The sequence below is a fragment of the Capricornis sumatraensis genome, chromosome 12 (assembly GCF_032405125.1).
Source record: "Capricornis sumatraensis isolate serow.1 chromosome 12, serow.2, whole genome shotgun sequence".
Taxonomy (NCBI): domain Eukaryota; kingdom Metazoa; phylum Chordata; class Mammalia; order Artiodactyla; family Bovidae; genus Capricornis; species Capricornis sumatraensis.
In genome coordinates, this window is record NC_091080.1 from 11,743,892 (window position 1) to 11,759,331 (window position 15,440).

At 35.8% G+C, this 15,440-nt stretch overlaps 1 protein-coding gene across 1 annotated transcript in view; it reads right to left on the reverse strand.

The window, feature by feature from the left end:
- TDRD3 (tudor domain containing 3) overlaps positions 1-14,566 on the reverse strand; it is a 134,798-nt gene extending 120,232 nt beyond the window's left edge. Inside the window, exons 1-2 of the mRNA XM_068984494.1 lie at positions 14,430-14,566; positions 5,423-5,564 (exon numbers count right to left, since the gene is read on the reverse strand). Of these exons, the coding sequence (XP_068840595.1) occupies positions 5,423-5,564; positions 14,430-14,503 (216 nt within the window). The 5' untranslated portion in view covers positions 14,504-14,566. The remainder of the gene's footprint in view (positions 1-5,422; positions 5,565-14,429) is intronic.
- Positions 14,567-15,440: the final 874 nt, after the last annotated feature.

Here is a 15,440-nt window from a genome sequence, read left to right on the forward strand (position 1 = left end):
TAGGCTGAGCAAAAAAAAACTGCAAGTTACAGGCTTCCATTTATACTAGAATCAAACAGAATAAAACATTTAGGGATACACTTAAACAAAGAAGCAGAAGTTCTATGCAATTAAAATTACAAAAGATTGCTAAAAGAAATTAAAGAAGATACCAATAAATGAAAAGACATGAGAGGGTCATGACTTGGAAGATTTAATGTTAAGATATTAGTACTACTCAAATAGGTCTAGAGATTCACTGTAATTCCTATTAAAATCCTAGGAATATTTTTCACCAAAATGGAAAAATCCACACTAAAATTCATATGGGATCTCAAGGGACCCTGAATAGTCAAAATAATCCTGAAAAAAGCTCATACTTTTCGATTACAAAACTGACTAAAAAGTTATAGGAATCAAAACAGTGGCAATAAGACAGACTAACCGAATAAAGAACCCAGAAATAGATTCTTGTATGCATTTTGTTGTTGCTCAGTTGCTCAGTTGTGTCCAACTATTTGCAACCCCATGGACCGCAGCACGCCAGGCTTCCCTGTCCTTCACTATCTCCTGGAGTTTGCTCAAATCATGTTCGTTGAGTTGATGATGCCATCCAACCATCTCATCCTCTGTTGCCCCCTTCTCCTCCTGCCTTCAATCTTTCCCAGCATCAGGGTCTTTTCCAAGGAGCTAGCTCTTCACATCAGGTGGCCGAAGTATTGGAGCTTCAGCTTTAGGATCAGTCCTTCCAATGAATATTCAGGGCTTATTTCCTTTAGGATTGACTGGTTTGATCTCCATGCTGTTCAAGTCAAGTGATTTTTGATGAAGGTGATAAGGTCATTCATTAGGGAAAGAAGAGTCTCTTCAACAAATGGTGCTCGGAAAATTGGATATCCACATGGAAAAGAATGAAGTTTTACCCTTTACTTACACCATGTTTAAGAATTAGTTAAAAATGGATCAAACACTTAAATTTAAGAGCCAAAGAGCTAAAACCATCAAACTTCCACAAGAAAACCCCACTGCTTCCAAAATTAACTCTATGGTTTATGATTTTTATGTGAACATTTGATTTCTGTGGGAATCACCTGCCAGATGCTCAAGTAATTTGAACGCTCCATGATTTCTCCATCACTATGGTTACCAAAATCAAAAACCTATAAAACCAAAGAGAACTAGTATCATATTAAGATGTTTTCAAACTTTTCCACGTAAATTTTTACTGCCCTCTAAAAAGAAATACTAGGGCTTTTTTTTTTTTTTTTTCCATAAGTCTTTATAAAGAAATAATAGGGCTTCCCTGGTAGCTCAGTTGGTAAAGAATCCACCCAGAATGCAGGAAACCCCAGTTCAATTCCTGGGTCAGGAAGATCCCCTGGAGGAAAGCATGGCAATCCACTCCAGTTCTTGCCTAGAGAATCCCCATGGACAGAGAAGCCTGGCGGGCTGCAGTCCACGTGGTCACAAAGAGTTTGATATGACTAAGTGACTAAGCACAGCACAAAAAGAAATACTAGCGTGGCTCTCAGAAAACAAAGTGCAAAAACATATAATAAAACATTACAAGGATAATTGTCAAACTACCACTGATCCGTGTGTGTGTGTGTGTGTGTGTGTGTGAGTAAATGTGTTTGTATGTGTGTTTGCATGTTGGAGATGAGCAATTTCTGAGGAATGTTTGGTCTACTTTACAATCAGTGAGGTAGGTTAGTGCAAAAGTAACTGCAGTTTTCCACTGATCAACTTTGCCATTTGATATTGGAATACATGCTTAATTATTAATAGCTTTGGCTGGGTTGGAAAAGTTACATATAATATGTTTGTCTGACTTGAGAACATATTAACACAGTTTAAAAAAATCTCTAAGGATACAATATATCAACTTATAAAAGGAAAAGATCACAAGAAATGGGTGAGATTTCTCTAGGAAACTCACAGTTCATAAACTTGGCTATTTATATGAAACTATCAAATCGCTTTATTTATTACATGTAAGACTCAGGGCCATCACTCTGGAGATACAGGAAGGCTTAGACCCATCAATCATAAAGTAAGTTTAACAGTTCTTAAAGCCTATTTTCTGATCCATATGGACATAACACTCTCTTATAAGACTGCTAGGTGATTTATGTCTGAGAGTGTTTTGCCTATATTCTCCTCTAGGAGTTTTATAGTTTCTGGTCTTACATTTAGATCTTTAATCCATTTTGAGTTTATTTTTGTGTGCGGTGTTAGAAAGTGATCTAGTTTCATTCTTTTACAAGTGGTTGACCAGTTTTCCCAGCACCACTTGTTAAAGAGATTGTCTTTACTCCATTGTATATTCTTGCCTCCTTTGTCAAAGATAAGGTGTCCATATGTGTGTGGATTTATCTCTGGGCTTTCTATTTTGTTCCATTGATCTATATGTCTGTCTTTGTGCCAGTACCATACTGTTTTGATGACTGTGGCTTTGTAGTAGAGCCTGAAGTCAGGCAAGCAGGATCCTCTATGATCCACCTCCCAGAATTCTGGAAATAAAAGCAAAAATAAACAAATGGGATCTAATTAAAATTAAAAGCTTCTGCACAACAAAGGAAAATATACGCAAGGTGAAAAGACAGCCTTCTGAATGGGAGAAAATAATAGCAAATGAAGCAACTGACAAACAACTAATCTCAAAAATATACAAGCATCTTATGCAGCTCAATTCCAGAAAAATAAACGACCCAATCAAAAAATGGGCCAAAGAACTAAATAGACATTTCTCCAAAGAAGACATACGGATGGCTAACAAACACATGAAAAGATGCTCAACATCACTCATTATCAGAAAAATGCAAATCAAAACCACAATGAGGTACCACTTCACACCAGTCAGAATGGCTGCGATCCAAAAATCTGCAAGCAATAAATGCTGGAGAGGGTGTGGAGAAAAGGGAACCCTCCTACACTGTTGGTGGGAATGCAAACTAGTACAGCCACTATGGAGAACAGTGTGGAGATTCCTTAAAAAATTGCAAATAGAACTACCTTATGACCCAGCAATCCCACTCCTGGGCATACACACCGAGGAAACCAGAATTGAAAGAGACACATGTACCCCAATGTTCATCGCAGCACTGTTTATAATAGCCAGGACATGGAAACAACCTAGATGTTCATCAGCAGATGAATGGATAAGAAAGCTGTGGTACATGTACACAATGGAGTATTACTCAGCCGTTAAAAAGAATTCATTTGAATCAGTTCTGATGAAATGGACGAAACTGGAGCCGATTATACAGAGTGAAGTAAGCCAGAAAGAAAAACACCAATACAGTATACTAACACATATATATGGAATTTAGAAAGATGGCAATGACGACCCTGTATGCAAGACAGGAAAAAAGACACAGCTGTGTATAACGGACTTTTGGACTCAGAGGGAGAGGGAGAGGGCGGGATGATTTGGGAGAATGGCATTCTATAATGTATACTATCATATAAGAATTGAATCGCCAGTCTATGTCTGACGCAGGATACAGCATGCTTGGGGCTGGTGCATGGGGATCACCCACAGAGATGTTATGGGGAGGGAGGTGGGAGGGGGTTTCATGTTTGGGAACACATGTAAGAATTAAAGATTTTAAAATTTAATAAAAAAAAAAAAAAGAAAAAAAAAAAAAAAAGACTGCTAGGTGGATTACATGATATACAGATACAAGAGTCCAGCACAAGGCATACACACTGTTCAACAGATATTTGTAGAACTGAATAAAAATAACAAAAACAGGAATTCTGACTTCAAAAAGCTTACAATCAAAGGAGATAAGAAGTAAAATATAATTTTATTGCTAGGTAAAAAAATAATATGCTTCTTCATATCATGAATAATGTATTCTAAGAATTCAATAAAGGAACAAATATTTCACTATGTGAAAAAACAAGCATTTTGAGTTTAAAAGTATGGCCAATTCATGTTGATGTATGCCAAAAACCATCACAATATTGTAAAGTAATTATTCCCCAATTAAAATAATAAATTTTTAAAAAATAAATAAAACCAATATAAAAAAAGCATGGGGACAATATGGTCATGTGTGAATTAGGAGAGAAACTGGGACTACCCTGGTGATCCAATGGTTAAGACTGCCATTCCAATTCAGGGGCCAAGGGTTCAATCCCTGGTTGAGAAACTAAGATCTCACATGCCGCACATTACAGCCAAAAAATAAAAATAAATAAAATAAGAATAATAAAATAATTTTAAAAAATAAAAGAGAAACTAAGACAAATTATCCTAAAATTGGGAAAATCTTTCTTCTTTTTCAAAAGAACAACTGAGAAAAGCCTAGAGAACGGAAGAGTAATTAGTTCCATTTAGCTAAAACAAAACCTATGTGAAAAAAATTAAGAAAGCTGAAAAGATAAACTAGAACTAGGGCTAGATTATAAATGACCTTGAATCCCCGACTAAGGTATGTGAAATAAAAGTAGGGTGTAGCATTGGTCTGAGTTATGTTAAGGATACTCTGGCAGAGTACAATAAACTAGAAGATAGAAGAAGGATATGTGGTAAAACCAGCTAAAAGGCTACTACAAATAGCCCAGGCCAGAGAATTAAACTACAGTAATATCAATGGAACCTGAGAGCAAGACACTGACGAGAGATCTGACTGCAGTTGACCAACAGAACTGGTGGGTAGAAGCAAAGTAGAAGGATAATTATTAGATAACATAGATGACTAGGAGGATGAAGATACTGTTAACATAAATGGTGAAAACATCAACTAATGTGACTAGAAAGTCAAATGCAACAAGAATCCTTTCATTATAGCAAAATTCTAATTTGCTTTCACTTGTATCTATGTGTGTTTATAGATAAGATAAATACATGTTATTCATACATAAGCACAAATACTTGTTTTCTGCAGAAAGAATTAAACACAGGTATATTATACATAGGGCTTCCCTGGTGGTTCAGTGGTAAAGAATCTGCCCACCAATGCAGAAGGTGTGGGTTTGTTCCCTAGGTCAGGAAGATCCCCCAGAGAAGAAAATGGCAACCCACACCAGTATTCTTGCCTGGGAAATCTCATGGACAGAGGAGTCTGGCAAGCTATAGTTCATGGGAGTCACGAAAGAGTTGAACATGACTTGATGACTAGACAAAAACAATATTACACATAGCTTATAACTGGTATCCTAGCAGTTTTAAAAACTTGTCAGTAAAGACTGACTTATAAAATATGTAATAAAATATAACAAATATTGAAAAAAGGCAACTGTCTTAGAAGAACAACATGCTTAAACAAAGGTAGATAATTTATATACAGATCACTGTATTCCACTCTATTCAATTCTGGCATAAAGAACTAATTTTACTATTCATTATAAGATGATCCTTTAAAAGAAAGACTATAATAAAAAGGGTATAATATTTTAAAAGTTCAAACCATTCTTCATAGTCTACACTTACTCTCTGTAACTCCCATTTCTCAATAAGGTGTTCTACTTCACCACCGAGAACTGTGGTGTTAGAGTCATTCAGCAGCAGGAATCCATTCTTTATGTCCACAGCGCCTGAGAGTTTAACTTTAGTTCCAGGTGGTGTGTTTAGGCTAAAGCAAAGGAAAAAAAAAAAAGAGTTAAAACACATTTAAGCTCCTTCAACAAACTAGAATCCAGTCCCATACTATGATCTAGTAAAATTCTTCTAAATGTACTAATGAACAGGTCATCAGGGAGAAGTCAGAAGACCAGGTACCAGACTGTCATTTTCTACCTTGATTTTTTTCTACATGTAAAAATATATGGATAATAGAAATTACAGCTCATGAACTTAAAGATAAAGAGAACAAAAGATGTGAAAGTACTTCCGTGACTCTATCATATTGTATAAATGTAAGATTTGCTCTTTTTTCCCCTTAGCTTTACAAACCTCATTTTTTTTAAGGTGTTTAAAAGCCTTTTATTAACCACAAACAATTTTTAATGTATTATTAATACAAATAGTATAATGTCTTTTTTTTTCTTTTTTTTTAATTTTTATTTTTACTTTATTTTACTTTACAATACTGTATTGGTTTTGCCATACATTGACATGATGCACCACGAGTGTACATGAGTTCCCAAACATGAACCCCCCTACCACCCCATATCATCTCTCTGGATCATCCCCTTGCACCAGCCCCAAGCATCCTGTATCCTGCATCAGGCATAGACTGGCGATTCGTTTCTTACATGCATTGAAGTACACATGCTTCAATGCCATTCTCCCAATTCATCCCACCCTCTCCCTCGCCCTCTGAGTCCAAACATCCACTCTACACATCTGTGTCTCTTTTGCTGTCTCACATACAGGGTCATCATTACCATCTTTCTAAATTCCATATATATGTGTTAGTATACTGTATTGGTGTTTTTCTTTCTGGCTTACTTCACTCTGTATAATAGGCTCCAGTTTCATCCATCTCATTAGAACTGATTCAAATGTATTCTTTTTAATGGCTGAGTGATACTCCATTGTGTATATGTACCAAAGCTTTCTTATCCATTCATCTGCTGATGGACATCTAGGTTGTTTCCACGTCCTGGCTATTATAAACAGTGCTGCGATGAACATTGGGGTACATGTGTCTCTTTCTATTCTGGTTTCCTCGGAGTGTATGCCCAGCAGCGGGATTGCTGGGTCATAAGGCAGTTCTATTTGCAATTTTTTAAGGAATCTCCACACTGTTCTCCATAGTGGCTGTACTAGTTTGCATTCCCACCAACAGTGTAAGAGGGTTCCCTTTTCTCCACACCCTCTCCAGCATTTATTGCTTGCAGACTTTTGGATCGCAGCCATTCTGACTGGTGTGAAGTGGTACCTCATTGTGGTCTTGATTTTCATTTCTCTGATAATGAGTGATGTTGAGCATCTTTTCATGTGTTTGTTAGCCATCCATATGTCTTCTTTGGAGAAATGTCTATTTAGTTCTTTGGCCCATTTTTTGATTGGGTCATTTATTTTTTTGGAATTGAGCTGCATAAGTTGCTTGTATATTTTTCAGATTAATTCTTTGTCAGTTGCTTCATTCGCTATTATTTTCTCCCATTCAGAAGGCTGTCTTTTCACCTTGCTTATATTTTCCTTTGTTGTGCGGAAGCTTTTAATTTTAATTAGATCCCATTTGTTTATCTTTGCTTTTATTTCCAGAATTCTGGGAGGTGGGTCATAGAGGATCCTTCTGTGATTTATGTCAGAGAGTGTTTTGCCTATGTTCTCCTCTAGTTTTATAGTTTCTGGTCTTACATTTAGATCTTTAATCCATTTTGAGTTTATTTTTCTGTGTGGTGTTAGAAAGTGATCTAGTTTCATTCTTTTACAAGTTGTTAACCAGTTTTCCCAGCACCACTTGTTAAAGAGATTGTCTTTTCTCCATTGTATATTCTTGCCTCCTTTGTCAAAGACAAGGTGTCCATATGTGTGTGGATTTATCTCTGGGCTCTCTATTTTGTTCCATTGATCTATATGTCTGTCTTTGTGCCAGTACCATACTGTCTTGATGACTGTGGCTTTGTAGTAGAGCCTGAAGTCAGGCAAGTTGATCCCTCCAGTTCCATTCTTCTTCCTCAAGATTGCTTTGGCTATTCGAGGATTTTTGTATTCCCATACAAATCTTGAAATTATTTGTTCTAGCTCTGTGAGAAATACTGCCGGTAGCTTGATAGGGATTGCATTGAATCTGTAGATTGCTTTGCATAGTATACTCATTTTCACTATATTGATTCTTCCGATCCATGAACATGGTATATTTCTCCATCTATTAGTGTCCTCTTTGATTTCTTTCATCAGTGTTTTATAGTTTTCGATATATAGGTCTTTAGTTTCTTTAGGTAGATATATTCCTAAGTATTTTATTCTTTTCGTTGCAATGGTGAATGGAATTGTTTCCTTAATTTCTTTTTCTAATTTCTCATTATTAGTGTATAGGAATGCAAGGGATTTCTGTGTGTTGATTTTATATCCTGCAACTTTACTATATTCATTGATTAGCTCTAGTAATTTTCTGGTGGAGTCTTTAGGGTTTTCTATGTAGGGGATCATGTCATCTGCAAACAGTGAGAGTTTTACTTCTTCTTTTCCAATCTGGATTCCTTTTATTTCTTTTTCTGCTCTGATTGCTGTGGCCAAAATTTCCAGAACTATGTTGAATAGTAGTGGTGAAAGTGGGCACGCTTGTCTTGTTCCTGACTTTAGGGGAAATGCTTTCAATTTTTCACCATTGAGGATAATGTTTACTGTGGGTTTGTCATATATAGCTTTTATTATGTTGAGGTATGTTCCTTCTATTCCTGCTTTCTGGAGAGTTTTTATCATAAATGGATGTTGAATTTTGTCAAAGGCCTTGTCTGCATCTATTGAGATAATTATATGGCTTTTATTTTTTAATTTGTTAATGTGGTAAATTACAGTGATTGATTTGCAGATATTGAAGAATCCTTGCATCCCAGGGATAAAACCCACTTGGTCATGGTGTATGATCTTTTTAATGTGTTGTTGGATTCTGATTGCTAGAATTTTGTTGAGGATTTCTGGATCTATGTTCATCAGTGATACTGGCCTACAGTTTTCTTTTTTGTAGCATCTTTGTCAGGTTTTGGTATTAGGGTGATGGTGGCCTCATAGAATGAGTTAGGAAGTTTACCTTCCTCTGCAATTTTCTGGAAGAGTTTGAGTAGGATCGGTGTTAGCTCTTCTCTAAATTTTTGGTAGAATTCAGCTGTGAAGCTGTCTGGACCTGGGCTTTTGTTTGCTGGAAGATTTCTAATTAGTTTCAATTTCTGTGCTTGTGATGGGTCTGTTAAGATTTTCTACTTCTTCCTGGTTCAGTTTTGGAAAGTTGTACTTTTCTAAGAATTTGTCCATGTCTTCCAAGTTGTCCATTTTATTGGCATATAATTGCTGACAGTATTCTCTTATGATCCTTTGTATTTCTGTGTTGTCTGTTGTGATCTCTCCATTTTCCTCTCTAATTTTATTGATTTGATTTTTCTCCCTTTGTCTCTTGATGAGTCTGGCTAATGGTTTGTCAATTTTATTTATCCTTTCAAAGAACCAGCTTTTGGCTTTGATGATTTTTGCTATGGTCTCTTTTGTTTCTTTTGCATTTATTTCTGCCCTAATTTTTAAGATTTCTTTCCTTCTACTAACTCTGGGGTTCTCCATTTCTTCCTTTTCTAGTTGCTTTAGGTGTAGAGTTAGGTTATTTATTTGACTTTTTTCTTGTTTCTTGAGGTATGCCTGTATTGCTATGAACTTTCCTCTTAGCACTGCTTTTATAGTGTCCCACAGGTTTTGGGTTGTTGTGTTTTCATTTTCATTCGTTTCTATGCATATTTTGATTTCTTTTTTGATTTCTTCTGTGATTTGTTGGTTATTCAGCAGTGTGTTGTTCAGCCTCCATATGTTGGAATTTTTCATAGTTTTTCTCCTGTAATTGAGATCTAATCTTAATGCATTATGGTCAGAAAAGATGCTTGGAATGATTTCGAGTTTTTTTAATTTATCAAGGTTAGATTTATGGCCCAGGATGTGATCTATCCTGGAGAAGGTTCTGTGAGCACTTGAAAAAAAGGTGAAATTCATTGTTTTCGGGTGAAATGTCCTATAGATATCAATTAGGTCTAACTGGTCTATTGTATCATTTAAAGTTTGCGTTTCTTTGTTAATTTTCTGTTTAGTTGATCCGTCCATAGGTGTGAGTGGGGTATTAAAGTCTCCCACTATTACTGTGTTATTGTTAATTTCCCCTTTCATACTTGTTAGTAAAATGTCTTTTAATGAATATTAAATACCAAAAATCTGAAGGTTTTTCTTCATAATGACACCATAAAAATAATCAAATTTGAAGAAGTACAAAGCAAAATTTTGCAGACACCACTGTCATTTACTAATAACAGTTGAATTATAGTCTAAATTTACTACATCATCTGGGGAGGAAGGGCAACCATTTTTTATAGCAAGAATTTCTTAACTCTTATTAGCACCATTCAAACCTTATTATCAGTTGTTTATCTACAAACTAACAGGTCAGTTCAGTTCAGTTCAGTCACTCAGTCGTGTCCTACTCTTTGCAATCCCATGAACTGCAGCACTCCAGGCCTCCCTGTCCATCACCAACTCCCAGAGTTAGCCTAAGTAACAGGTCAGGTAAAGCTTTAAAGCATGTTTTCAGTGCAATGTTTTCAGCTCCTTCTTTTAAGATACTTGGAGTCTATAATCTCAAAGGATGTTAAACAATTCTGCCTTGATAATTACAAGGTGTTAACATGTGGAGAGAAATGTATAATGGAAAGAATTTTCCATTTTTCCAAACCTCATTTTATACTATGTTAAAAAATTAAATTCCAATACAAAAGAGATAACAAATCTGTAAGAAACCAAGACCTTTAACATCTATATACTGTAATCCACATAAAACAATGTTCTTTTTGTTAACCATCCAGTTAAAGATCAAATGAGAGTTATTTACTCTAAAGCATACTGACTTCAAAAGGATTTTTCCATAATAGGTTAACATTATCAGATTTGGGACAAACATTATCACACCATGACCCCTTTTACAAAAACCAGAGAAAAAACTGTTTATCCTTCTACCAGTCTTTCAGTAAAGGAAAAAATGGAAGAAATCCATTTCATCACACAGGTTTATCCTAAAGTAAAAGCATATATACTAAACCCCACGGCATCTCTTCAAACATAGCAGCAAGGGGTAAAGAACTGCAAAGAGGAATGAAGACAGTCCTAAAGCACTTAGGATAAATTAGAAAATCATGCTGAAAGGCTTTCACACTGTCACATTTTCAAAAATTTATAAAATTCACCATGTGGTATGTGTGTGTACATACTAAGTCACTTCAGTCATGTCTGACTCTGCAACCCTACAGACTGTAGCCTGCCAGGCTCCTCTGTCCATGGGATGCTCCAGGCAAGAATACTGGAGTGGGTGATAGTGCAAAAGCAAATCAATTGGTGGAGGATGGGAGGAGCATGGGGGGTGGTTCAGGATGAGGAGACACATGTCACTCCCCAAGATGGGGAGCACCCTTGGCTGATTCATGTCAATGTATCGCAAAAACCACCACAATATTATAATTATCCTCCAATTAAAATAAATAAATTAATATTTTTTAAAAAGCAAATCAATGAAAGCATTGGTATCTCTGGTTTATTCTGAAGAAAAATGGTTGATAAAATAGTCATTAACAAGAAGACATAGAATATGCCTATTTTTAAGGTTTCAAAGATCCCATACAGAGTAAAACACTAATTGGTAAAAATTATCCTGAGGACCCCATGCTTAATCATTCTTAGTCATTTTATGTAACTTAACAAAACAAATGGTCATGGACAGCCTTGCCTAACTTAACTCTTAAGTAGAGAACTATATGGTAATAAATGTAGGAAACTTTGCACAATGCCTATCAAACTTCAAAATCAGCAACAACTGAATATAGATACACTAACTGAAGTTTTTCCCAGTTCCAGTTAAACAGCTGATACAGATTTTCTAACTCTACAGTCATCATTTAGGGATAAATTAAAAAAAAATAAGAACCAAGAATACCAGGCTGCCCTACTCTTAACCTACAAAGAAATTATTAATGAATTACAATATTTGCATAAAACCAATGTGTTCTTTAGAGCCATTTTTAGCCAATTTCTAACATATTGATAAAATTGGAAAGTACAATGAAAATGTAAAAATCACAAATTAGCAATATAAGAAACTACATAAGACCTTAAAAAGCAGGAAGCAAATTACAGGGGCCTTTTCATTACGATAATATATTTTTAAAACCAAAAGCAAATGCGAAAGCAGATAATGAGTTATCTTTATGTACAATGACTATACCTTTCCAAACTCTTTCTCTAATAAGTTAAGGGGGAAAAGACAGTGAATTATTTGGAGTCAGACATACAATCTCACTAGGCTAACTGAGAAAGAGTTATAGTCACCAAATTACAATTCTATTCCCACAAAAGAATAAACAGGTGCTAAAATTTTAATAAAATTTTTATTATATCACCTTCAGGTTCATAACTTACTCAGAGAGCATATTGCAATTTAACTAATACTTGATTGGCACTCCAAAGTTCCTTTATTCTCTCTCTTCATTGAAATTAAAAAAAAAAAAAAACTACAGTAAGAAATGAGGCTGGAGGTATGATAGATGAATAGAAAGAAGCACCCCCAGAGAAATGCAATGCCCAGTGGAGAAAACACATTCTATACCAATTCCTGGTTTATCCTCCCTAGTGAGTTACAACCACTAACCACCAAACTTATTTTGAAAATAGTTTCCCAACTTGTTCACATGGGAGAACACTTCTGTAAGCTATTGTTTCTATAAACCAAAAGTAGTCATGCTATTTCAATGAAGAGTGAATGAGAAAGAAGCAACATTTTCTCTCAATTGTCAAAATGTAATAAATTCAACAAAACAAAACAGTGAACATAAGAGACCCTCTTCTCTGGGCCAATTTTATGCTTTCATTTACCACAGAAAAATACACAGCAGTAAAATGAAAGAATGAGCCATTACATAACAAGTCTTCCTACTCAGTCATTTGTGAACTCCTTTGGCTTTGGAGTTCATTAAATGTGTCAAAGGAGAAAAGCCTGTATTTCTCCATAAAAGTACTCTTCAAAGAAAAGACAACATAATCACAAAGTCAATATACCCCGCTTTGTATACAAAAATCAGCATTTTAGACAAACATATATACTATCTCCTAAGGAAGGAGCCTCCCTCACTAAAGGCAGACACTAGCTGAAGGAAGAAAAAAAGAACGAGATCACTGAATACGGAATACAAGGCCTCAACCTACCACATTTCCTCCCATATACCACCATGCCAATCACCTAAGCTCCTCTAAGTGTAACTTTTCACTCATCTGTTGTCAAGGTACCCTGTCTTTGCATGTGCTATCCCCCACCCCAATCTCTCTCAAAATACCTATTCATATTTTAAGTCTTATTCCTGGCTCCCCTAGGTATAGGTAATTTCCTGAACTTCTATTCATTTCAGATTATATATATATTATAATCTGTATGCTGTGTGCTTATCTCATTGCCATATAAGATGCTTCTACTGCTAAGTCACTTCAGTTGTGTTCGACTCTGTGTGACCCCATAGATGGCAGCCCATCAGGCTCCCCTGTCCCTGGGATTCTCTAGGCAAGAACACTGGAGTGGGTTGCCATTGCCTTCTCCAATGCATGAAAGTGAAAAGTGAAAGTGAATTTGCTCAGTCGTGACCAACTCTTAGCGATCCCATGGACTGCAGCCTACCAGGCTCCTCTGTCCATGGGATTTTCCAGGCAAGAGTACTGGAGTGGGTTGCCATTGTTTTCTCCACCATACAAGCTACTTAGGGGCAAAATCTAAATTCTTTTTATCTTTGACCCTCCAGCACCAAATAAAAATGTTAGAACAAATGCTTGGGCAGGAAAGAAGTATGGTCTCAGTATTAATATTAAATGGAAAAAGCACAAAAGACCCTGAGCAGCAAACATAAGCATATAAAATGATTAAGAAAAGAAAAAAGGGAGGGGGACTGTTTGCAAATGTCCAGTGAAAATTCTCATCTCAGAAAAAAAGAGTTCAAACAGATCTAACGGAGACACTGAGAATAATGGAGACACTTTCCCTTGCTTCTCACTGCTTTTTTCCACTCCAACAGGCATGACTCTAAAAGCCTATTATAAAAACAGGCAAAAGAAGGATTTGGAAAATTTTCCTTACAGAGTTATTCCTCCTCTTAGAAAGTGGAGCAACATACAAATCTCTCTAGCTTCAATCATTTCCCCCAAGAAAACTCATTTGCCTATAACTTTTCTAAACCACTAAACAGTGTGATGGACACAACTAACTGTCAAGGAAGAAACTGTAACATATTTAAATTTAAATTTAAAGAAATTTAGCAGACTGTAACATATTTAAAGAAATTTGGCAGATTGTAAAGTGTCTGCCTACAATGCAGGAAACCTGGGTTCAATCCCTCGGTCGGGAAAATCCACTGGAGAAGGAAATGGCAACCCACTCCAGTACTCTTGCCTGGAAAATCCCATGGACGGAGGAGCCTGTTAAGCTACAGTCCACAGGGTCGCAAAGAGTCGGACACAACTAAGTGACTTCACTTTCACTGTCTGTTCTGAAAATTTTTAACGATCTAAAATTTAGTGATAAAATTAACAAGATTACTTTCCATGTAAGAACACCTTAAATTTCTGTTTTTGTTATTAATACTAAAGCAACTAAATCTAATTTAAAATATTTCTCTTTACAGATACAGTACAAACTCTCTAATTTATCCTGAAAAACTGTAACATGTACTTAAGAGTTGATTCCTTCTTTTCAAAGGTCTTAGAGACAAAATCCATTGCGAATTGTACCTTTAAACACAACAAATAAACACAATAAAGAGCCAATTACCTTATTTTTGACAAGTAACTAAATTCTACTGCTGTGCAACTTATATGACCATCAGTCATCTGTAAACGCAACATCCTTGGTGCAGCCTGAGATTCTTCATTATCCTTTGGTGCAGCAACATTGCGAATTTTTTGAATTTGCAAAACACATGGACCTTCAAGCTGTCAGAAGACAAAGGAATAAATATCACCTTTAGCCACAGCATTGTTTTCACTTTAATCTTTCTCTTTTCCTTAATGGTTATATTTTTTTATTTATAATGATATTTCAATTAAATAAGCTCAAAATTTAAACTGTTACATACATCAGGGTTTTTATTTAAAGATAAAACTTCAAAATTGTCTTTTGAAGGATTTTTTAAAATATAATTCTGAATTAATTTTTAGAAAACAAAGGAGAAAATTTTAGGGAAAAAGTTATTTTCTGAATTAATGTTATATTAAAAGATGTTTTTCATCTTATGTGCTCTAAATTGTTCACATATAGCCTCCCTTTTCCACCCATGTACATTAACAGACATTCTGGAATTAAAGACATTGGCAATTTTTTAAGGGATATCAACTTCACAACAACAGTGGAAAGGACTGTTTTCTGTGCAAAAGTATCAAGTTTAAAGTATACTCTCGGGATGGGGTCCCCCCAGATGGCAGAGAAATAGGATGGGGAGACCACTTTCTCCACTATAAATTCATCAAAAGATCATTTGAATGGTGAACAATTTCCACAAAACAACTTGTGAATGATCGTGGAGGACCCCAGACGCCCAGAAAGGCAGCCCAATCTCTTTAAAAGGAGGTAGGAGAAAATATAAAAGGCAAAAACAAAGACAAAGGATTTAGGGAAGGAGATCCATCCTGAGGAGGGAGTCATGAAGAAGTTTCCACACAACAGGAAACCCTCTCACAGGCATGTCAGTGGGGAGCTTTGGAATCTGAGGGCAATGTAACAGGAAGAAAAAAAAAAAAACATACAGAATATGTGCCTAACCACAACTACCAGTGGAGAAGCAGC